Below are 26,696 nucleotides of genomic sequence, written 5' to 3'. Positions count from 1 at the left end.
CGTGTAAGTATTTCGTTTTGGAAAATTCCATTTTAAATATTCAAAAGAAAATGGGATCAGTCATATACTCTTCTCATGAAGATTTGTATCTTATCTTCGAATCGACGCGACCACTTCTTTAGAAAAGTGTACCCCCCCCCCCCCTTTTACGCAAAGGAGCATTCGTCTGCAGCTTGATTTTCTGAGAGCAAATCTGATTCCATCCTTCCACACACATTTTAAACAATTTTCATCTCCTTTAAGAGGTTTCCAAGAACTTAGGTCAATGAACTAACTAGTAGCAACCACAATGTAGTAGAATAAGTTTACAATGGTTTGAATTTCTGTGATAAGGAAGATAATGTTTAGGCCTATAAGTTATATTTTTTTTTTATTGGGCGAACTTAAAATAGGTTCTTTTAACAGTAGCACCTTGCGTCTGCTGTCAAATTAGCATGGGGGGTACAGGGGGGTACAACTCAATTTATGGATTTAGGGGTGTACAATGTACCCCTGTACCCCCCATTCCTGCGCCACTGATAACTACCTTATGTGCACGTAGTGTTGCCCACGGGACGAGACGGGACAGGCTTTTAAAAATTCGAGACGAGACGAGATTGATCATGTGTCCCGAGACAAACGAATATTTTCGAGACGAGACAGCATTTCACAGCATTTCCACGAGACGAGACAGGCCAAAGTCTCGTCTCGTGGGCAACACTATGTGCACGTAAACTTGTTTCCGGAAAGCTTTCTGTTGGAGTCTTATCAGGCATGATCTGGGCAGTTTGTGGCAGATTTTTGTGTTCCTACCCCTCCCCCCTCTCTGTGTATGTGTGTGTGTGTGTGTGTGTGCGCGCGCACGCCGACAGGTGTTTCTTTTTAAGTTTGGCGTATTTTTATTGCATCGACTAATTGCTGTTATGGCTGGGAATAAACCAGGTTAGCAATGGGCAAATAAAAAAGTATAAAAAATACCAAAATTCCTAGCATGAGTAGTTAGTTAGTAGTAGTAAAGGTTAGGTAAAGTTATGCGTATAGCAACGTGCCATGAAGGCACATTTAGGAGATGTTGTAGTAGGGCAACGCATATTCTCGAGCTCGGCCATTTTGGAGGTGATACGATCAGCACCAGGCTCCAGCCGCCTTTTTTTCGCCAGGGTTGTAGTAGAAATGAGGAAATAGAAATGTTTTGTATTCTGCCTATGTGACAGTATTCTGTGGATATTGTCCCTGAAATATCTGTTAACATCCTAACCCGCAGTTTTTTCAGGATAAACTAGTTGTAAGCCACGAGTGGTTACTGAGAAGTAATGAACATATCACAGAATGTGCACTAGTTTAGCTCACATTTCTTGGGGGGAGGGGGGAGAATGATATACAGATTTATTCTATGAATGCTTACATCATTGTGACAATGGAGTATATTTTGCAGACTAACGAGGATCTGGCATCTACACACAAGGCCAGTATATGATATGATATGATATGATTTATTTCATTCCTTTGACCATTGTACAGTGGTTGTTTTCCACACATGGTATGGAACATGTCAGCACATTACAGTTAATAATTATTTTCAAATAGGTACAAGTATGAAGATATTATACATAACATTTAAAAACATTGATTACATTATAATTGATTCTCCTTGTTCATGCTGTTAGTTGCAAGGTTTACATTAATTTACATACATATAATAGATAAAATCAATACATACATATACATGTCCTAGGAGTTCATTTAGGATGTGACAATTTGCAATTTATTGTCAGGTACTCTTTAACAGAATAAAAACAATGATCTAATAGGTATTTTTTTACAGCTGATTGTATTATTTTTATGTCACTTGGAAGGTTATTGAAACAGTGAACAGCCATGTATTTAGGTCCTTTCTCAAATAATATGGTGTTGTGTGATGGTATTGTGAGGTTGCTGCCATTCCTTGTATAATATGTATGTGAGGAGTTGTTACATTTGAAGGAATCGTCTAAGTCAGTTTTTACATACATCAGCAGATGAAGTATATACAAGCATGGTGAGGGTAATATGCCTAAATTTTTAAACAGTCTTCTGCAGGGTGTATTTCTCTTAGCTCCTGCTATTATTCTGACAATTTTCTTTTGCAGCACAAAAATTTTATTACTATTAGTGGAATTTCCCCAGAAGATTATACCGTATGTTAATAAAGATTGAAACATGGTGTAATATAGTATTTTCAATGTTTCTAAGTTTGATATTGTTTTCAGTGTATTAATGGCAAATATAATTTTACCTAGTTTTGCGGAAAGGTGATCTATGTGTGGGTCCCATTTTAAGCTTTCGTGAATCCATACTCCCAGGAATTTGACTGTTTTAACGTGATTTACTGTCATATTACCTAATGTAACATTTGGTTCATTTATCATTTTGTTCCTTGTGTGATGGAAATTGACAGCCACAGTTTTGCTGCTGTTTAATACTAAATTATAGTCAGAAAACCATTTGCTGAGTTTGATTGTTACATGTTTGATATTAGAGTTAAGGGTTTGTTCCTTACCACCGGTGATGGCTACACTTGTATCATCTGCATAAAGAGTCGTTTTTGCTGAATTTAAATTTAATGGCAAATCATTAATATATATTAAGAAGAGTAATGGTCCAATAATAGAACCTTGTGGAACTCCACTTGATATTGTGCAGGGTTTTGAGACAAAGCTAGATTGCACACCGTCATCCTTTCTGTGGATAATCTCGACTATTTGCATACGACTGCTAAGATAGGATGTGAGCCAATCATGTGCGATGCGTCTTATGCCATAATGTTTTATTTTTTGTAATAGTTTTTCATGGTGTACTAGGTCGAAATATGTTCAAGGTTTCTGACTTTTTAGAGCTTACCATACCATCCAGTGTTCCAGTTACTTTACCCATAAAAAAGTATTATCATGTGTTATTGGCACTTTTTTCTCCCTCGTAGATTTTCGAAGGGTACCTTTATTGTTTTCAATTGTTTCTTCATTTTCACCATTACCTTTTATTGTGGTTACATTGCCCTTATGCACAGTTTTGCTACTATCACTCACTTCACTCACACCATAATTAGTATCACTGAAAACACATTCCTCTGTTGCACTAGTCCTATTTACAGACAACTTCACTTCACTATGGGGAGAGAAGGATTCATTAATGGTGTTTATGTCACTCGCAGGTACAGTGCCTTCCTTTTTCCAACACAGATCAATGGCTTTCTGTTCATTTTTCTTCTTCATGTGGATGATGTTTACAATCTTCTTTGATATAAAATCTTTACCAGTTTTGTTCAGATGCAAGCCATGCTTGGTGTGTAGCTTTCTCTCTAATGTGTCTAACTGCAAAACACTGACATTGCCGAAGCGATTGCACACAGATTCTAGTTTTTCATTCACTTTTTTAATTTCCTTATTTACACAGCTAGCATTTATGAGATCATGGCGATGGGGGAGTTTTCCTATGATTACGTTGGTGTGAGTGAGGTTAGGTAGGTTGTGTTTAAGTGTACGGGTTACGTTGCACCCTTGATTTTTCGCAACATCATTTGTTCCACTGATGATTATAACATAATCATCTGAGCCCAGAGTTTTGGTATCTTTCAGTAATGTTTCTGTGACTTGTTGCGAGGTCGCACCTGGTTTTACTACAGCACTGCAGAGTCTTTTTTGAGATTCGTCATGGATACGTTTTGCAAGTTCTCGTCCGTGACTGTCTGCGAAAATGAGAATTTTGGTATTGTCGTTTTGTACACTTTTTACACTGGCTGTAGGTACAGTTTTTTCTTTCACACGGCATAGGATTGGAGGCCTGCACTTATTTGCACTCATCGAGTTATACCCTACCTGAGCATTGTGTATTCAGTTTCTGCTGCAGTTTATTTCCTTTACAATGCATTCTTCATCTTCTATTTTTCCAAGGCTGAATATCTGTTTGAGCTTGTAATTGGCACTGGATTGAAGCGAATTCTTGATATTGCATTTGCTTCACTAGTTGAACATACACTTCGTTTACTTTTGTGATTCTGCCTAACTACATCACTCCAAGTATTATCTGGTTCATTTGTATTTTTCTTCTTTTCCATTGTTTCACGTAGATCACTCTCTAAAAGTTTTATAATGTGGTCCTTGGATGATGGTCTGTGAAGTTTGGGCTGTGTCCTACGTTTGTGATTGCCTTTCACAAATTTCGTCTTAACACACCTTTCATCCTTATCTATGTGATTACTCAAAAATGGAAGAAAAGCGAAGTAATATAAATCAATCAATTGGTCATTGTGTCCCTGCATTTTTGAATATTTCTTCCTGAACGAAAATTAATGTTTCACCGATGTAATGCATCAATATAGTCATGTGAATTATTATTTTCTGTCATCATAGTGTGCTTAATCATTCCTAAAAGCATAGACTTTAACGCTGTTGTCCTTATTGTAAACGATCTTAACTGTGTGGAAGTTTTTATGTAGGCAAAAAAATGGTTAAGAGTAAATCCCAATTAATTTTAAAAATTTAAAATATTATAACTCTGATGTGACGCATATTAACTGTTCTTAGTTCGCTGTCAAGGAACGATTTCTCCTAACTAAAAAGGATTCCGGCCTCCATGGTAGAGTGGACAACACAGCTTGTTTAAACATCACCTTGGCTTGGTTTGAGTTGGTGTTTTAAGTCCACTTTATGCACAGTAAGGCTAATCGGGACTGGACCTACAGTTTAAAGTGGGATCCGAACCACTTGTGCCTCCACCGGGTATCGAACCCGGGACCCCTTGATTACAAGGCAATGACGCTACCACTGCGCCATGGGGGAGGCCGCACATCACCTTGGCATTGTGTTCGTTCGGTGTTCATTGTGACTGTCCCTTCATCAATTTCATCATTTCATCGCTCATCCTCATCGTCGTGTTTAGCCAAAAGTGGCAGAAAAGCAAAGTAAAATAAACCAAATCAAACATAAATAAGAATCTGAAAGGAAAAATATTCCATTACCAAAAATAAAATATATAAATATACAGTAATTACTTTATTGATACTGCAGTTTTTAGGCAGTGTGTAGCTGTCTTAGGGTCGTATGTTTGAATTAGCTGACCTCAAAATATACGAAAAGTGAACGATTAATGGAAATGGGGATGCACATTTCTATTACTTTAGTAAGCATTCAGTCGTAAATCCTGTAGACACAGTGTGATTTTTGTACAAGGAAGGGTTCCTGGGACATCAACTAGGTCATTTACTTATAACATTACGAGGGTATGGATTTCTCTCAACAAGTGCAACAAATGTTTAAGGTCATGGAAATTATTTATACAATTTGTTTGAGTAACGTCATTTTCTACCTCTTGAAATTAATGGTGACTGGAGATGAAAAGACACACGTGGCAGATTGTAACATGCTTTGAAGACAGAGGTGTTAAGTTCGAACCATGATTAAGAAATGTTTGCCCCATCACATCCATGTTATCAATTGGTCAATCATTCTCATCGCCACGGATTGACCAAGAGGCAAAAAGGCAACGTAATATATCTATCCTAAATAGAAAAAATACAGAAAAGGGGCAAGGAAATGCACATATCGTGCCGAGTCGAGGTTGTGTGTTGCAAGACGGAAATGTGTAACTATTATCGCCAGAGCACGTTCAATTATATTAGGGCAGAACCATATATCACACAATACAGGTGAAATTGTTGTAGGTTGACGTATACTGTTAATCTGCCTAAACTGTTAAAATACTCTAATATCAGGTTTTTTGTTCCACTTATTATTTCAATTTTGAGGGTCTTCATGACCGAGTGCTTTGCATATTGCTCTATGAAACCGGAGACCCTATGTCCGATTGATTGATTGATTTGCTTTATTTTACTTTGCATCTTGTGCCACTTTTGGCTAAGTTGCAAATATGGAGGAGGCCTCCCCGATGGCGCAGTGGTAGCATCGTCGCCTTGTGATCAAGGGTTCCTGGGTTCGATACCCGGGGGAGGCACATAGTGGTTCGGATCCCACTTTAAACTGTAGGTCCAGTCCCGATTAGCCTTACTGTGCATAAAGTGGACTTCAAACACAAACTCAATCAAATATGGGGATTAGTGACGATATGATGAAATTGATGAATGGACACTCACAAGCCCATGCCCAGGCCAGGATTCGAATGCGGGATGCCTGGCATCGTAGAATTATGTGATAACCGCTCTGCCACTGGGGCCGAAATCTATTTTTGAAGCATGGATAATATTTAAGAGCTTATTGTGTTCGTTCATTTTTTCTGGTCACTCCAACATTCGTCCTTATCGTTGAAAGTAAACAAGAGGGATATAATATGGTCGTAAAAATAGCAAAGTTACCACACATGCCGAAAGAAACTACCTTCTTTGCTCGTTGTTTTTTTTTTATATTTGTTTTAGAGCTAATGACAAAAGAGAGAAAAGAAACGAAAAATGAACAACCTATTTTCATTCATGAAGGAAATAAAATGCCAGCTCAGAACCTGATTTCTTGAAAGCTCAAAATGGACAACAAATATTTCTTTCGAGGCCGAATGACCACAGAAAGAAACGCTGTGCTAATTCCTTGATGACTCATGGTTAACATTGCTCTTCTGTGTGGTGTTCACGACTGACAACTATGCAGCTCTTCCTTATCTTGCATAGAGTTTCGGCACAGATGCTGGAGTGTTTCCAATTCAGTATTGGTTTTTGTTTGTTGCTTCCAATTTAACTGAGAGGAGAGAGACCTTTTTTTTAAAGTTCGCCAGTGTACATGTACATTTAGAATACATCTATAAAATTATAGGCATAATATAATATAAAATGCAATATATAGTATGAGATACAAGATATCGTATAAATAAAAGAAAATAAATGCATCCTCAATGTTATTTTCTTGAGACAAATTGGCTAAAATTTGTTATCTATATTCAATGTTCGCTTCATCTGCTATGCCATTGTGTACACACACACACAAACATATATTGAGCATTAAATAATCACCTATACTTACATCTAGATAAATGGAATCGAACAGCAAAAGAAAAATAAAAAAAAACTAATGATAAGGCAGTTCTACTTTGTTACATTATTGTTGTTATTCCTGCCACTTACAGTGTCATGTACTCTTGCAGTGTGTAAAAACAATGTACCTTTAGGAATCTTTTTAGATGTAACTTGTATACTGGCAATGACTTATGTTTTTGAATGCATTTGGTAGCATGTTAAATAAGCGTATAGCATTATATGTTACCCCTTTTTGGTAGAATGTGGTATTGTGTAATTCCATATGTAAGTCATTCTTTCCCCTGGTGTTGTAGGTGTGGTAGTCCCAGGCCGGTAGCCAGGAATCCTTAATAGGGGGGGGGGGGGGGCGAAGTCTATCCTAGAGGGGGCAAATTTTTAATATATTGTGTTGCATGGCAGATAGAGCATGGTACAGAGGGCCACTTGCCCCCCTCCTCCAAAAGTGATAAGTAACAGGAAAGGGATGATATCTTTAAACTCCAACAAACAAAGAAAGTTCGAGCAACATCAAATAACAATATTTTGATAATGACCTTTCGAACTACCAAAGTTTAACATAAATAGGTTAATCGGGACTGTATATACTTTATATTTACAGGTCAATAATGTTAATAGACGATTAATATGTACCAACAGCTTTTGGCTTCTCTGCAGAACTGATTAAGAAAGTCCTTTATAAATCAGGCTTCATGTTGTTTCCCTCTAGTTTCCAGTATGCAAGATTTTTACGCACAAAGGAATCTAAGGATCATCCATCAACACCATTGTGTTGTGTTATGCAAGAAAAATTGAATTAATTAAATAATAATTGTTCCATATTATCTACACTTTGATGAATTGTGTAAAAATTTGTAATACATTTTTTGTAGGTCTACTTGCTAAAACATTAAAACATGGGTCCCTTACTCCACCACGGATTCTATTTGCTTCAAATGAAAAACTCTTGCATCACTACAGACAATGTTTGCCTACTGGTTACGTTAACAATTTTGCAAAATATTGTGTTATTGAAATACATATGTTTGACACCCGACAAACAAATAGGAATCCCTTGATTGATCAATGACTTCTTGGATTACAGTGTCATCATTAATATTTCATATCAAGTTTGGCACCCACCCAGCGTCGAATGACATGGGTTCCTGGGGGAAACCCTGGGGGGTAAAAACAGTCAGGGGCATGATGCTGATCACATCACCCCCACTCACGACCGGATCAAGAAAGTGTGGAGCGTTACCCCCACACCCCCTATACGTCTTCATGGCATGGTGCTAAGCACAGGGGACCACTTTACCTTTTTTTTTACCTTCCTTAATGACTATGGTACGAAACCTAACGATTTAAGGAGCCTCCTTCGCCTTACCCCATTTCTGCAGCACGAGGTCTCTGGACCGCTTATTGCTACCACTTTTTGAGCAGAAGCATACAAACCCCAAATATCAGGTATTTTATGCTGATACTGATTTCTGCCAGTCACAGAATGGCTTAAGATTTATTTATTATTGACCAGGTATTTTTTGACCAAAAAGAGTATAGTCTATAGGTTTGAAGGTGCGCATGCACAAAACATAAAAAGAAAACGAAAATAAGGGTGGCTATTTGTTATTGCTTCAATTATAGCCCCTATAAAATAGGCCTACACTCTACAGATTCAAATTACTTATGGGTCTAATGTAATTAGCTAATTACAAATACTTACTCACCAATGGCACCATCGTTCATACTTCTGGGATGATTTTGCTTTCTTGAGTATATTTAAATCTACTTTATTGCCAGTCTAAACTTTTCACATGTCATGTCCACATTGAATTTCACTTTCATTACTTGTTCGAGTGTTGACACCAGGTGTGTACTTTTTTCCTCTCGCTAATAAATTTTAATAAAAGTCTTTCACAACCAAAATTTGTACCAGGCAGAGTAAATAAGAATTTTATAAGAGGCACAATCACTTTTAAATTTGACCCAGCCTGTACTAAATCTTTGCACACTGACCTCCACTTACCCATCATTGATTCTTTTCTTTCCCCCCAATCTTCAAGATGTTTTTCAACGGCTTTTGAAATTGCACAGTAAGTTTTAAAAATATCATTATTAGGACTGAGCCGATGCCGATGTATCGGTATCGGCCGATACCAGTTGTATCGGTATCGGAAAGTATCGGTTGGAATTCAGCTACCGATACCAGCCGATACTTTCCGTCATTTAAGTCTTTCACGGGGCCCGCAAAAATCCCACGCGACTTCTTGACAATCTAATTATCCTGGAAATTATGCAAAATTAAAACTTCCTTTTTAGTTTACACTAATTTTGCTCGAAAAACTATATTTTGTGACTACATAATATCTATTTTAATATTCTGATGCAATTCTTGAATATTCTAAATCAAATTACTTGGTGCATATAATTGGAGGAGAATATTTACATACGAATATTGATCAATATTTTGAACAAATTTTAATTATTGCAATTTTCAAGTATCGGTATCGGTATCGGTGGGAATCGGTAAGAGTATCGGTTCAAAGTGGTATCGGCTCAGCCCTAATCATTATCATTAAATTCCAATGAATTTGAAATATATTTTGCTTGTTGATGGAATATGAAAATGACTCTTGAAATTGTTCATAGGAAATTCTTGAGTCAAGGAGTAAATACTTCAGTTTATGAACATCTTAATATTTTCCGTTCTGTGAATTTTAAGGCATTTTTACGCGTAAAATAATGAAAAATTAAATAGCAAGGAAAAGAGTATATTTGGGGACTTTTGCAAATTGAAAAGAGTATAGAGTATATGAACATCTAAAAGAGTATAATAGTCTTAGAAAGAGTATGTCTGGTCACCCTAGATTTATGAATAAATTAGGAGAATCCACTCCATAGCAGAAGAGTTGACAATTACTTGTCAAAAAATTAGATTGTGCCTGAGATACTTTAACAGACAACATCTGCTACAGACACAATGTAATATAAATATAATAAAATAAATAGAATATAATTTGAGAGATTCTCAATCGTATTTATTTCACTGCATCTTTTTCTACTTGTCATTTTCTTGAACCTATATTCATAGGGTGCCGCCTGATAACAGCGACAACTTTCACAGTGAGTACAGGACATCAGGCAAGCAACTTTTCTCAATCACTATTTGCTCGTCTAATTCTTCTTTCGATGTTACAAGCAATCGGAATATGGAATATTCTGTCCATAATGTATGCAATCCCATTGATAGCTTCCCAGTTACAAATGTCGTTTATTTTTATTGCCATTTAAAATTCTGAGAGCAATAGGCTATATAACATTCTATGGAACGATATTCATGCAAAGAGTAAGGGTTAAACCTTAACTTTTCCTTTTTGCTTATCATATTTGATGTGTTTGCATAGAGAAATGATTCATAAGATTTGAAAATGATATTTATACTCCAATCCATAAGATGCTTAGCGTAACCCATATCAAACTACAAATTTTATCGCTTTCTAACCGAAATAATAAATGTGAAACACTATCACATTTTCGTCGTGTTTGATAATAATTTGAGCCAGTAAGCTGTACTATATCTTTCACTAGCCGACCTCCATGGTGGGATGTTTACATAACACACTACGAAGCCAGGGGTTCCAGGTTCGAGTCTGGTCATGAGTGTTCTTTGTGAGCAGAGGCGAAACCGCAATTTTTTATCTGGAGAGGAGGGTCAAGTACCAGGACAAACGTGGCAATAATAATATTAGTAATATAGTAGTGGTAGTGGTAGTAATAATTATAGCATTAAAAGACGTTATTATCGTCGTAAATCATGCAAAAGGAGGTAGAAGTCTGTGCTGATGCATTTGTGTTTCAACAAATGATTTGAAATATTTTTCCATGTTCAATTTTATATTAGCTAATAATGGAAAACAAGCACACAAACTGTATTTTTGAAAGACAGAATATGCATGACGAACATTATTTCATGTACAACATATATTTTACACATATGCAACATGGAGCGACGTAAAATAAGAAAATACATACCTGGGTATGCAACATGTTAACGCTAAATTGTGTACGTATTCAATTTTTTTTTAATATATATATATATATTGTTTAAATACATTATTATACATGATGAATTCATCCGCCAAATTGTTTCTCAAAGGTGCGCGCTCTTTTTCCTCAAAAGAATTGTTCATGCATTTAAGCAGCAACAATCTGAAGTATATATCTGGCCTTACTTCTCTCTCGGGTAATTTAGAATGCATTACAGAAAATAATTATTTTGGGATCGAAGCGAGCAAAAAAAATCTTTAGATCCAAATACTTGCAAAATGAAGACAATTTTGATTTAATAGGGCGCAAATAATTGGGAGCAAGAAAATTTTACGAAATGTACTTATATTTGCAAAAAAAAATTAAATCGAAAGGGGCGAATGCCCCTCTGTGCCCCCTGCAACTGCCCGTAGCCGTCTGGAAGAAAAATGCAAAAAACACTTGATATCTATTTGTCCTGCTATTCTTAGATTCTGCTAGTCATGTACTTCAATGTTTGCCCCCTCTAAATTTGACTTCCTTCCCAGATTGTGGGGGGACAATGCCCCTGCCGCCCTGTTTGTGAGTATCTCTTCATCAATTTGACATCATCACTCATTGTCACGATTAGCTAGATGTGGCAGAAAAGCAACGCTAAAATTCCCCCCCCCCCCAATCCTGATACAACAGTATACGGAATCCCAAACACCTTCATAAATCACAAAATCAATAAGTGTCTTTGTTATGTTGCTAGTGTAATACAGGATATAATTGTAAAGATTTGTGAGAATTCCAGGTAGGAATGTGTTCTGTATTTTTCACAGGGGAGCAAAACAGGCTCTCAGGAGGGCAGTTGCCCCTCTCTAGCTACGGGCCTGGGTCGTCCTTATTTGATGCATGAGTATTTTGACAAATTTTCATGCCTGTTAGGATTTCTTGCAACGATAATGATACACGTATCGGGTAATATGAAGGTAATGTCTACAAACCTCAAGTCCTGGCGTTTCCTACGTGAGGCCCCGATGAAATTGAGTTTGTTCGTGCTACACTGTCGTTGCGCTTTAATAGGTTCAGGAAAATGTAATTTTCGAAAATATATTTCTTACTAAACAATCTTAAAAATTTACTTTATCCGTTTACACGATAAACTCTATCGTTCACGCTCTAATGTGAACCTAAGGCAACCAAATGACGATCGAAATTCTTTAGGGGGATTTATCAGGGCTGGCGCTGCCACCGGAGAGGTTTGACAATGATCAATGTTGTGTTTTATGTAGTCTGTGATTTACACAGATTATATACCACGTTTTTGTGGGTATGTTTTATCGCACAAAGCTAGAGCAACCTTGCATTCTGACATCATTTTGTAAAACATTTATTGTTGAGGTGAATCCAATACTTTTATGTTAGGGTTGTTATGTTTTGTTTCCTTAGTGCAAATAATACATTTGCTGTATAATTATGCTAAGGGAACCAAATCTAACCTAATAATGTTTGTTTTACATTAGTTTACTTTCTGTTATGTCGGAGCACGAAGTTGGTCACGTGGTGTGCAATAAAGGAGAACCTACTCTGCAAAGAAGCAGAGTGAATTTCTTTTAAAATGTGTGATGCGAGTGTAAATATACAGAAGAACTAATAACATTAACAAACATTAAAGTTTATATGTAGAGAAAGAAAGAGATAATGAACTAAGCAGCGAGAGAAGCTGGCGAATAATAAGGGAGCCAAGCAAATCATGAGAAATTGTGTTATTTTGTCAGTGTTCCTTGTCTGAAAGTTCAATATAATGGGACCCAAATTACTTAATAAAAATGTTAATCGTCACACAGAAATTGGAGAGGATTATCATAATTTATGTAGACTTTGTTTGACGAAGACTAGTTGGAAATTGAACATGTGCCTAGAAGAAGGTCAAAGACGAGATATTCAAGGGAAAATATTAAATTGTTTATCCCTTAGTGTAAGTACATTTTCTTTGCCAGTGGTACTTTTCATTTTTTAGTTCAACATGTTTTTGTTTTTTCAGTATGTATAATAAATACCATGTATCCCTGACTCTATGTACTCCATCTAGAATGTGAAATATTTTGCATGATATTTGATTTGATTTGGTTTATTTTACTTCGCTTTTTGTGCCACTTTTGGCTAATTTGGGAAGATTGGGATGAGTGATGATATGATGAAATTGATGGACACTCACAAACATCCATGCCCAGGCCAGGACTCAAACCCGGACCCCTTGCGTTGTAGCGCGATGTGCTATCCACTCCGCCATGGGGCCGGCTCATAATATTTGAGAATTATGTCACTTATGAGTAGGCTGTCTTCTTCTATTTTCCCTACTTTCGCAAAACAGAAGTTGGGGGCCACTTACCCACTGTACCCCCTCGAGAATTAAGTTCAATTTTTCTAAGTCGACAGATTTCTAGGTTTTACGTAATGTAAATGTGGTTTCAGCGTTAGAAGAGCAAAAACAACGGAGATATTTAATCCCCAAGAATGGCCCATGTAAGTTAAAAAATGCGATTTCGGAGTATTTTTGCCGCATTTTGTTATTTTAAACTGGGTAAGAATTAAACAATATAGAGAAAGTCTGTAATTCACTTCCTACTTCTTATGCACTCTTGGTGACGTATCTGGAGTTATGATGTGGGAGTCGCGTGTTAAAATTGTACATTTACGTGTAGAAGTTGTAAAATAACGTTATTTATCGTGATAATTCTCCATATGGCGTCTTCCATAGTGATGAAACATTGTTCGTCGGTTACGTGCTACAGAACTAGGAATTGCTTATTGAAAGTGATCATTGGCCCACAAACCATTCACGGAAGGTTAGGTTAGGCAAGCATAGTTATAACATTTCGTTCGTAAAACTTATAACATTTCGTTCGTAAAACTACGCATATACACCTATATTTAGGTAAAAAAAAAGGTAAAGTGCTCCCCTGTCCTTAGCACCATGCCATTAGAGGGTGTGGGGGTAACGCCCCACACTTCCTTGATCCGGTCGTGACTGGGGGTGATGTGATCAGCATCACGCCCCTGACCGCCTTTACCCCCCAGGGTTTCCCCCAGGTACCCATGTTATTCTATGCTGGGTGGGCGCCTAGGCCGCTTCCATCGTTAGAAAAGTTCCCGAATTTGAACCGGCCAGGGATCGAACCCGGGACCTTTAGCATGGTAGTCAGACGCGTTACCGACTGAGCCACACCTATATTTATATAAAAGAAAATCAATCTGCTTTTTTGCAAATTTCCAGACGTGACCCCTGGTTTTTTACAACAGATCTGTGATTAGGAGGCCAAAATTAGTTAGTATACCGAAAATTAACAAAATTGGAGACTTTCTCTATATTGTCAATTTGCTCCAAAAACTGGGTAAAGATTTACTATCACACAAACAGATTTCTTCATTTTTACAGAAGAAATGGCCCAAGTTCCTTTTGTTTTAGTGCGTGATTCATAGGGCTACGCGTGCATGGTTCGTGGGGATTTTTAGGTTGAGAAGGTTGGAAACACTGCATACCCACTGATGATCTCCCATCCTAGTCAAGCTGTCTCGCCATATTGTGTGCTTCACAAGCGAAGAAAGGAAGAACAATAATTATTCCTCATGTCAAAAATTGAAATTATTTTCATGAAAAAAGCAAAATACCACAGAATAGGTAAGTACAAATGTTATAAAAATTATGAAATAAACGAGTGAGAGGTGTTGGGACCATTCCGAAGTAGTAATCAATTGGTGAACAGACACTCACAAAGAACACACATGCCCAGACAGGATTCAAATTCAGGACTCCTGGCATCATGTCATTATGTGTTAACCACTTCACCATGAAGGTCTGATAATTCTTCATTGAGTGTGATCATATTTTTGGTACCATTTAGATAAGCTGGAGACACATTTAACTCATTTATTTTTAAATAAAATTCATTTCTACTTACCTCATATCCATAGCGGAACATTTTTCAACTTTGGATCACCTTTTTTTCCATGAAAAAGTGTTATTTTTAACATTATAATTGGTCGTTGCTAATTCGGTGGGCAAATCTTGACTTACATTGTCTATCGTCAGCTGATATGCAGTATCGTCAGCTGATGTGCAGTGTTTCCAAACTTATGAACCGATAAATGCCGCACAAACTATTCACAAAAGGTTTTTAAGCAATAATTGATCCACAAACCATTCATGTAAGGTTAAGTTAGGTTAGGCAAACATAGAAAATTGAATTGGAAAAAAAAAACCTCACGCGTCATCTTGTAAAAATACCACGTCGTTGTTACACTAACACATATCAACCGAAAAATGATTGTTATTCATCCACAAACCATTCACGGAAGGTTAGATTAGGTTCAGTTAGGTTAGGCAAACAGAAAATTAAATTGGAAAAAAAATCCCGCTCACACTTCATCTTGTAAAACTACCGCGTGGTTGCTGAACTGGCAGGAGGTTACGTAATCGAACACATGGAACATTTGATTCACGTAGTCGACGGTAATGGTGGCACAAGCTATCTTGCAACGGAGATGCATGAATGACGAAAAATACCTTACTTACAGGCCAAATAAGTTGCACGATCGAAAAAACAATTTCCGCAGCTTCAGAAAGTCCACAAGAACTCAATTCCGTAAGTACTTTCTCGTCTTTTCTCCTGTAGCCTAAATTTCAAGAAATGTGTCTCCGACTTACCTAATCGTTACCCATATTTTCATGATACGTGTATCGTACTTCCATCCAAAATGCAGTATGAATGTGGTAAGACAGAATTCTAGATAGAAGTGATTTTTCTATAGCCTTTTACGCTGATTTTGCATGTATGGTACATTTCTAAATATGCCATAACAACTCCAAGTAATCAAACCATGGGTGAATTCCTTCCAGCATCACAGGATGTGTGACGAACACAATTATGATAAACATGTTTTGATAGCTACCAGTGTTACCAGGCAACAATATTATGATTAACACGACTTTAACTGAAAAAATTACTTCCTTTTGTAGTGTAATTGTAAAAACACATAAACACTAATGGTGCTGTTTGAAGCAAAGTAATTAAGATTGGGACTTCTTCTTTGATGATAATTAAGCAGAATTCAGAAAAAGTTACTATACTAATATGATTTAAAAAAATATATTTTTCTCATTGTTGCATATCTGCAACATTAGCAAAAAATAGAGTGAACTCCCATGGCAGAAATAAGTCACACTTTTTGGGGTCTTTTTGGACCCCTCACATGTATAAATATACTAGCTGATTACCCAGCATTGCCTGGGTATTTATTTATCTCAATCTTGTATTAGACAGGAAAATAGTGAATTCTAACTATAGAGTAAAATGTAACTAATTTTAAATGTGATTGTGAATGTCGCCGATTAGCTTAGCGACTCCGAAAACTATGGATTCGACACTAATCTAGGTCATTTGTGGCATTTATTTTTCACCCCCTCTCACCCCCCATGATGAACTTGGAGTTGAACGGCATTGGGTGCGACTCCGAAAACTATGGATTCTACACTAATATCGGTCATTTTTGCAACACAAAGTCATAGCCTGAATGTTAGACAACCTGAGAAACACTATCGTTGTGCGGGATTGCATAGAGTCATGGATGTCTGTTTGTGCAGAATTTAATATCTGTCATTTTCGATCATTTTTACATATCACCCCTCCCCACCTCACCCCTAAGGGTGCCAGGGGTGTCTTACCCCCAAAGTATTCTTTCCAGATTGCAAGTGATACGTGCACCAAGTTTGGTTGAAATTGCTCCAGGCATTCGAGAGTTATGCCGGAACAAACATACACACATTTTTATATATATAGAAGATAGATAAAGCTTTATTATATTCTTCAAAATCTATTTATTAAAATTATTTTTATGTTAATGGAGTATACCTGGAGGGATAATGTTGAGATGGACCTAAGGGAATTTCGTAAGGATGGAAAAGATAGATTGATCTTGCCCAGGACAGGGCGAAATGGAAGAATTGTTTTGCTGCAGCCATAAACATTCGGCTTTAAGAATGCTAGAGAATTAGTTAGTTGTTGGAGTATACTAATACCAATTTACATCTACACTTTAGTGTAATAGTGTATCATAGAATAAAAGGTACAGTGGTCCCTCTATAATCCGGCACTTTACCAATCCGGCCTCTCCAGTAGTCCGGCGTTGAGGGAGTGATGTCTCCGCGATTTTTTCTTTTATTTTTGTTATAACGTAAACCTAACACAGACCTAGATAAGGTTATGTACCTAAACTACAGGAAAATGCAATATGTATCTTGTTTCGTATTTTTTTTACAACACTAATTTCCATTTTAATATATGTAAATATGTACATATTTTGTGCAATAAACATAGGTTTTGCTATTAAAATGCATTTTTTTAAATGAACCTCCACTAATCCGGTGTTTTCCTTAATCCAGCAGTCCTCTGTTCTGATATCTGCCGAATTACTGGGGGATTACTGTATTATAAATTTTAATTATTTTTAAGTGTTGCTGGAACAGAAGGTAATATTTTTAAGTTATTTTGTTTTTTATGAAGAAACCCATTTTGACAAATCCTTAATATTTTTTTCCTAGCTAATTATACAAAGGTAAATATATTTTCACTCTAGCATTTCAGTTGAAAATAAACACCTCATTTTTTAATTTCTGCATGACTTTCATTGGTCTACATGTTTACAAGAGACCTTACAGATCCCTTAAAATCAGTTAGAGCAAGCTGTCTTCTGTTTTTTATCTTTGCTGTGTGGGCAGATGCAGCATCAATGTCATTATAGGGGTTCATTCAATTCCACTTGTTGAAGCTGTGTATCCTCAGAAGCCATCCTTATGATGACTGATTCTACAATCGATTCTTAGTTCAAGTGAGCTATAACAAATTACAATCACTATAACTATTTACACAAACAAAACTAAGGAAATAAGCCCTAGGATATTGTGAAGAAAACCTGAAATTGCCACACACAATAAAGGATTACACAAATACAATGGTGTTTTTTTATAAACCTCAGGCAGCTGGTACAGGGACTTGGATTGTCGAACGTAAGCAACACAACCGGATTTAGTAACCTCATAACTCATTCTGAGAATACACGAAAGAGCAGTAAACAGAAGCTCTTTGGCAAGATATTTTTTAACTACCTTTGTGTGGTGTCTGAAAATATACCACCGTGAGAGTTAAGCGTTACGGAATGATTATTCCAATTTTTTGTGAAATAATGATTTATGAACAAAAATGGTTGTTATTTCAAGTAGTCAAATTTGTGAATGTTTAGTTAAAGTATACTATAAAGTGAGAGGAAGTAAAATGCCCCCCTGTGCTTTGCACCATACCATGAAGACATCTAGAGGGCGTGGAGTTAGGGCCCCACACTTTCTTGATCGTGGTCAAAGGTGGAGATGATGTAATCAGCACCATGCCCCTGGCTGCCTTTACCCCCCAGAGTTGTACCCATTTTATACAATGCTGGTTGGGTCCTGGAGCCACTTGAACAGGTGGAAAAAATCCCAGTTCTCACCCACCTTGATCGAACCCGGGTCTCTTGGAAAGTAGTCGGATGCCGTAATGTCTGAGCTACTGCGGCATTTAAACTATAATTATTAATGTGCTGGGTTAAAACTTAAACCTTGTAAAATGCCAACTTCTGTAATGTGTCAGTTCTAAACCTGGCGTGACAAACCTAACAAACAGATCGCCTGATCTGTCTGTGTATGATCATTTCCTATGTACGGGTATTTGAAATCATATTGCCCACAAACATGACAGGTAACCTACAAACTAGATATGCAAGAGCATTAAGGAATGTAATACTTGTTCATACTTACATGATGTAACAAGTTATTGACACATTGTTATACCATTTTTCAATGTAATTTCTACCTACAGGGTTCCCACACTCCTGGAAAAACCTGGAAATCTCAGGGAATTTGAAAAGATTAAAATTGTCAGGGAAAATCATCTAAGTGGCCAATGAGTTCCACTGAAGTACATCTGATGGGCTATGCTCTACCTGTTGATTTTCTTCACACGAACTACTTTGACGATATAAGCTTGTAATATATGTTTATTTTCCATTACAGGTTAATTGATATTGTGTCCATTTGTAAACTTCTGTTTCTCAAAAGTGTGAAAATATTTGTTCTGTATGTTTGAAATGTTATTTTGTGCACTGTAATACAGTTGGAAAAGGTGTTTAACTCGCACAAATATCTGTAACTGTAATCCTTAATTAATGCACACAGGGAGGCCATTTTATTCTTCATTTAGTTTGGTTTCAGAACGTGAACTGACATTGAATATTTCCCAGTACTGATAAAGTACTGATATAAAATTTACTGATTCTTATAACTGAACCAATACAAAATTGCAAATGATTCTTACAGAACAATCATTCATCTTCTCACTCAATTAATGTATGCATCCAAGTGATTCAATATGATTACTTTAATAAAGTTCTCTTTACACCGATTTTTAATTTTTTTAATTTTAAGGTAATGGTTTTAGATAAGGGGATCATCCCCTTACATTAGACGGGTGCAAAATGGCAGCAGAGGCTGAAGCAACCAAAAATGTTTAATCAATCTATCAGTCCATCTAATCTCTAATAATAGAAATAATTATGAGGTGGTGATGATATGGCTAGACCTAGAGTTTTTAGGTTCCTAAAATAGGCTCTAAAAATCCTAAAATAGGTTCCAAAAAAACTTAAAATGTAAAATGGTTCAAAATTCCTGAAAAATGCTGATTAGGTACAATCATTAAAAACAAAGTTTCAAAACAAATTTCTCAAGAAATTTTAATTCCATATGTAATGACCAAAACCAAATTTTCATTTGTATACATCATTTTTTCAAAATTACACACAAATTACTGTAATACTATACTTGTACACTTGTTGATATGAAGAATTAATTATGTATGTATAATTTGCTGCACAATACCAGAGTGACTATTCACCGGGAATTCCTTGAATTCTGGGAAACGTTAATTTGCAAGCCGTGAATGTCGCAAAGCGCCGAACTGATGCAGAAGTGAGGAAGGCCACACTGATCAGAAGTTTGTATGCACTTTGGACCATGCAGGTAACACTGGCACCAGACATTTTGCTTTGTTTAGCTCCAAAGAAACAGCATTGACTTGGAGGGAGGGAAATCTACAGAAAGTATATTTCAGACATGTTAGTCATTGAATTTTTTTGGTACCAAATCAAGCGAATACCTCTGTGTCATACAAAAATCCTGAAAAAACTTTAAAGACCTAAAATATAGTGTGGTTTAGGTGCATAAACCTAAAATAGGTTCTAACAAACAAAATAGGTTAGGTTAGACTATAAAACTTCATCGGTTGTTACATTTTTTAATAAAACGCTGATGTAGCTTCTTATTTCTTATTTACCTGCAAAGGAAAAAATAGGTTAAAAACCTAAAATTGGAAGTCTAGTTATGTCTATGAGGGGAAATGGGGGCTATTGTAAAGAAATAAACAATATTGCACTGTGTATTGACTACTCTGGAATAAAATTTGAAGATTCTGAAAAACTCAGGGAAAATACATTTTGAGTTCACGTAGGAACCCTGTACCTAGTACATCTCCCGTGTATGCCACATGGTAATTTAATTTAATATGCAATTTGCAGTAAATGTCTACTTCCAAATTGTATTTACCCACTCATTGTGTAAATACCCATATCCCAACACTACTTATGACTTCAGTTTTCTGTATTCCAGGTGACAGATGATGACTTTTTGCCAAAGTTTGTGTGCTATCCATGCATAGACAAGCTAGAGAATTTCCAGGACTTCCACAACATGTGTCATGAATCAGAAAACCTCCTCAAGGAATACCTGATGTCTGCAGAAGAGAAGTACAAGGTGAAGTCGAGTTGTGAGGTAAAGTTCTTTTTTTGTACTTGAATAAATAGTAACAGGCTAAGAAGCTAGTTAAACCTTATTTTCTTTGCTCATGGGTTAATAATAGATACTTTTTAAAAAAATTAAAAAGTATTATTTTTACATCTGCTCTTACTTTAAGAAGAATCATGTATTCTTTCATGAAGACCTATGGTGAAGAGATTATGCATGTATCAGGGCTCTTGTGCATAAAATTGTGTTTCTTTTCACCAGAGACGTAGCTAGGTTGATCAGTTCGGGGGGGGGGGGGGGGGGAATCTAAAATTTGTTCCTATGCAAATATTACCAGACAGTAAAGTTAAACAACTCTGTGTGATGCGCGCGCACGCACGCACACCCACACACACACACACACACATATATATAATGTTTTATATGTACATTATATTGCATTATAATATTGCTACATATATAGTGCGTTGGTATATAAAACTACTACGAAGTGTATATAATATATATGTGAATACTGGAGGTCAAATAAAAATTAGAGTTCAAGAATTTTCAGGAAGCAAATCAATTTATGAAAGTACTACTGTTAAACTATTACTTTACAGTTTTCTTAATGTATTTTACTTTCTGCCTGTCTCAATGACAACTTCTTTTTTATCGAAACTACTGTGGAAGTGCTAAGCTGATTTCTGACATCTGATAAATTATTCTGTGCAGGATTTTTCCTATTTAGCTATTCTGGAGAATCCTCCTGTGGATTGCATTATTGTCTGTCAAGATATTTGATATTAAGTTTCCGGAAAGACAAAACTACTACATTTATTTTCAACACAGCTACAAATGCAACCATCATGAGGATTCTTCCAAACCTACAGGTGAAAGGGCCTCGCCGATGGTGTAGTGGTAAGGTCGTCGCCTTGTAATCAAGGGGTCCCGGGTTCGATATCCGGTGGAGATAATGGCACAGTGGTTCGGATCCCACTTTAAACTGTAGGTCCAGTCCTGATTAGCATTTCTGTGCACAAAGTGAAGACAACAAATCAAACAAACAAACCTACAGATGAAATCTTACACATATTCATTTTTCAGAATTTACGAAATCTGCTTAGCACTTTCAGAGGAGAGATGTTTTTGAAAATTCCTCTCTGCTGAGACATGCAAAAATCAGTACAACGATTCATTCTTTCAAGCAAGCAATAACAATTTTACTTTCACGAGTCATCATGTAAGTAAACTGCTACATTTTCTTGGTCCTCTTGCATCTGCCCCGCCTCCCTCCCCCAAAGCCCTCCTGCCTCCTCACTCAAGTTATTCCTTGCTCGAGGGTACCGAGGTCATTGGACCGTTCTGGTACTTGGCACCCTGGATAGAAGCAAAATCTAGCAGAATGAACAAAATGAATCGGAAACAAAGATTTACTGGGGAAGGGAAAATTTAACCATATTTGCGTATTGCCTTTCAGAAACTGTGCTCTCAAACAGCAGGGGTACAACCCAGGGATAAGTCTTCTCTACCATTTGATTGTCATTTCCTTCCCTTTATCTTCTCCATCTTTTCCTTGTTCCCTTAAAGCAAGAAAGACCGCTCCTTGCAATTTGTCAGGTTCGACAGGTGACGACTGTCCTCTCGCAAGAATATTTTATGACAGGCAGTTCAGAGAGTATTTGGGACGCAGTGCCGCCTTTGGTTGTCCGCAACCTTCGCGCCAACATTTGTTGAACAAGCTTGTTGTATTGTCTACATTCAAGCTTTGTGCTGGTCTTAGGACCGCCTTGTGCCTTGTCAAGACGTTGCTTTCCTGAAGATAGAAGATCGCGTTTTATTCGTATTTCTGGGCCTCCTCGATGGCGCAGTGGTAGCGTCGTTGCCTTGTAATTAAGGGGTCCCGGGTTCGATACCCTGTGGAGGCAAAGACAAAACTACTACATTTATTTTCAACACAGCTACAAATGCAACCATCATGAGGATTCTTCCAAACCAACAGGTGAAAGGGCCTCGCCGATGGTGTAGTGGTAAGGTCGTCGCCTTGTAATCAAGGGGTCCCGGGTTCGATATCAGGTGGAGATAATGGCACAGTGGTTCGGACCCCACTTTAAACTGTAGGTCCAGTCCCCATAAAGTGGACTTAAAACAATAACTCAATCAATCAATCGTATTTCTGGCTGCGAATTTAGGCAGGGACGTAATGATAACAATAATAGGACGTTACAAAATCATATTAATAATAGTAATAATGATGACGCCTTTAACATTGAAATTATTTTCAAATTTAAATTCTAGCAGTATTCCAGCGCAAGCAGCACTTTACATTACGCGAGTGATTTGTAACTCTCCTCCAGACACAAACGTACGCAGGATTTTCTTTCGGAGGGGAGGTGGAGAGAGACAATATAAAATATTTGGTAATTACCACTTTTGGGATTCCTTTTTAAAGTTGTTCAAAGAGAGAAATGGTATCTAGGGTCATTTTAGGGGGTGTGGGGGTTGCACTTACCAATTTGTTTTTTTCCCCGAGTTCTTTACAGATTTCATTTCAAAATTTTGTTTTTCTCAAAGTTTCGGGAGAGTTGTAGCCTCATCAGCTCCCCCATGTGTACACCAATGCCTCGAGATGTAATAGAAAAATAGGACGTGTGCCACTTTTCTTTCGAAAATTGTGCACCTCTAAACTTGCACCCTGCATTATCGCAAAACGACGTTGGTGGTTTGTACAAGTGTCATGAAGACACTGACTTAGGTATTTTCACACTTTGTTTATTTCTGTCTCAGTTCGTGTTATCAGTAGGGAGCACGTTTATAATAGCCACAAACCATGCTAAATAGACAGGTAAATTGGCACCAAAAATTACAACTTCAAAAAGCCCAAAAGCAGGTAGTAAATATCAACTTGTTATTACCTTTCTTTTCAGTTCATTTGTGAGTTTTCCTTCATTAATTGCCATTTACTTTTATTCTATGTATATTTTATTTTTCAAATTTTGTACCGCTTTTTTGTTACTTTTAGTTAATCGCAATGTTGACGATTATGAATGGCAATTAATGAAGGAAAACTCGCAACCGGCCATCACAATTATATGTAATATGCAGAATATTATTAGCGACTCAAATATTCTGGTTTTTCTTGTTGTTTTTTAACATTCTCAAGAATAAATTCACATTTTTGCTTTATATTGCATATTTCTTATAACGACACGTTCACCACAGTGGGCCTCCCAGGTGTGGTTTACCACGTTCCCTTATAACCAAAGAGTGCCAGGTTCAAGTCCCGATGGAGGCACATTACACAATGGGTCGGAGTCCAGTTGAGACAAGTTATTGTAATAATGAAAGAAAATAATATCTCCTTCAGGATTCAAACCTAGGACTCAGTTTTACAGAAATTGTAATCTCTAGACCAGTGGTTCCCAAAGTGTGCGCCGCGGCGCCCTGGTAGGCTTACCGCGTGATGTTCCAATATTTTCAATGAAATTCAGTCATCGATATGATTGTTCCAAATACATGTTCTTATTTTGTACTTGTTACATAAAAAATGTTTCTGAATTTTAAATATGTTTATTTTTTAACTTAAGGCAAGCAACGTAAGCACACTAACAGAGCGTTAAAAGTGTTAGATAGGGCCTCCCCGGTGGCGTAGTGTTAGAGTTCGCCACCTTGTAATTAAGGGGTCCAGGGTTTGTTACCCGGTGGAGTCACATAGTGGTTCGGATCCCACTTTAAACTGTAGGTCCAGTCCCAATTAGCCTTACTATGCATGGACTTAAAACATCAATTCAGTCAATCAAAGCAAGTATTAGATAGGCCTACATTCATGACGTAGGCGCTGTGGAAAAATCTTGAAACACGAAGGGCGCCGTGAAACGAAAATGTTTGGGAATCCCTGCTCTAGACAGTGGAGATTAGCTTTGTTCCTTCGTTCGTCAGTGCTGTATATATTTTTTAAAACAATGCAAATATAGGTAAAAATTATTTCTCCGTTCTGCGAGGTATCGGTAGCAATGCCAACAATGCATTAGTGTACATGTTATTATCTCGGCTTCCACTCTCTCCGACATTCATTCTAAACCATGGCATTACTTATTTAATTTATTCCAGTGTTCGTGGCGGAGTGGTAAGCATAAAGGGCTACGAAATCAGAGATCCCATGTTCAAACCTCCACCAGCCATTGGTGACTCATTCTGTTTGTCTATGCTCCCATCACTTTTCCATCCGTCCATCATTCATCAATCCACATCGACTTGTCGTAAAAATTAACCTACGAGGTAGGAAAAAAGGTAAAATAGCCAAAATGGAAACCTATTGAATTTTAGCCGCCTCAGTGGCTGAGCACGTTAGCTCCCGAATTACGATTTTGTCCCCAAATGTTCTATGTCCTCTTCATGCACAAATAGGAGGCCAATCAGGACTGGACGTACAGTTTAAAGTTTGATCCGAACCACTAAGTGCGTCCACTAGATATCGAACCAAGGATATATATGGAATTATATGGTGACGACATTACCACTACACGATGTCCTCCCCTGGACAGGCAGGCGTGTCTTTTGTTACTGTCCATTCATTAATTTCTTGTATCACCGTTGCATATCTTGGACGAAAATCATAGTACATCCAGTGTTCGAATTAAAATGGGGGGGGGGGGAGTTTTTAATTTAACTCCTGACCATGTAAAGAATTTACCCTCATAAGTATATTCTAGATCATATTTTGCCATTGCTCAGAATTTGACGCAATCATTTCTTTCAATTTCAAGTAAATGTTACATTAATATCAACATATATATTGTCAGTTTCTGAACAAAATTTTACATTAAAATTAATACTGTTGTTGGTTTGCAAATTACAATATATATTTAATGAGAAAATATTTCCTGATTAACTTGCCTTCCTCTAAGAAAAATAATTCTGATATTAAATAAAAGTCCACTGAGACGAGATCAGTGATTACTGAAACCTTGTACACTAATTGGAAAATTTGTGTTATTTACTTTGACCCCAAGAAATTTATATAAATCAGTCCGTATGTTTTAGATACGGGATTCTTGAAACTCCTCCCCTAGAGAAATTTCTGCCCAACGCAGTTGGCTTTCTATCAGGTACAATTCTCAAAATTAGAATAGGGAAGCTGTGAAATTTTTCCCTCACCATTTTTTCAATTTGAACACTGGATACAGACATACACATATTTCATTTTTTAAATTTAATCTACGAACATACACACACACACACACACACACACACACACACATATAATTGTTTTACAAAACTAATTGGTACTCACTTTGTAATTCGCCCACAGTTCCATGCATTTTAGATGGTATGACGTTCCTTTGTGTTCCTTGATTTTTTCACATGCTTTCTTCCAGTTGCGCATCCCTATTTTCCTGAAATTTGGTTCTGCATATCCTGAATCTGTGCCAAATTTACGGCATGGAAAACAAAAGCATGCGTCAAGTTCCACACTATATTCTAGCCACGGCGCAGATGCAAACCAGTGTTTTTGAAATGACCGCTTTCGCTTTCCGAACGTAGTATTTGGATAGTTTTGCAAAAGTGGTTGCCTAGGATTATCTACCCCAAGATCAGTAATTGTTTTCACATTAGTACATTCACTTGTTTTGTCTAACTTTGGAACGTCAGAACTTGGACTAACACCCTCTTCATTGCTGTCATCTTCCACATGTTTTGAGATAGTTTTAAAATATCCGGTTTTGATTAATTTATCCATTCAAGATGGAAATGCACAACAACGCTAGAACTCTTCCCACACACGAACAAATACACAGTGACCGTAGGAACCCGATAGCAGACCTTCCTCGCAAGCAAGAACACAAAGCT

General features: G+C 37.0%; 1 protein-coding gene across 5 annotated transcripts in view; it reads left to right on the top strand.

Moving 5' to 3' along the window:
* Positions 1–12,396: 12,396 nt before the first annotated feature.
* The window catches only part of LOC145999609 (uncharacterized), a 79,524-nt gene continuing 65,224 nt past the window's right edge, over positions 12,397–26,696 (top strand). For all 5 annotated transcript variants that reach the window (XM_083136674.1, XM_083136676.1, XM_083136673.1 and 2 more), the window contains exons 1-2: positions 12,397–12,959; positions 20,733–20,894. In XM_083136674.1, coding sequence (XP_082992800.1) covers positions 12,786–12,959; positions 20,733–20,894 — 336 coding nt within the window. In that variant the 5' untranslated portion in view covers positions 12,397–12,785. The remainder of the gene's footprint in view (positions 12,960–20,732; positions 20,895–26,696) is intronic.

Source organism: Lepisma saccharinum, chromosome 15 (genome assembly GCF_977018435.1).
Source record: "Lepisma saccharinum chromosome 15, izLepSacc3.1, whole genome shotgun sequence".
In the NCBI taxonomy this organism is placed as follows: domain Eukaryota; kingdom Metazoa; phylum Arthropoda; class Insecta; order Zygentoma; family Lepismatidae; genus Lepisma; species Lepisma saccharinum.
This window is presented reverse-complemented; position numbering and strand designations above follow the sequence as displayed.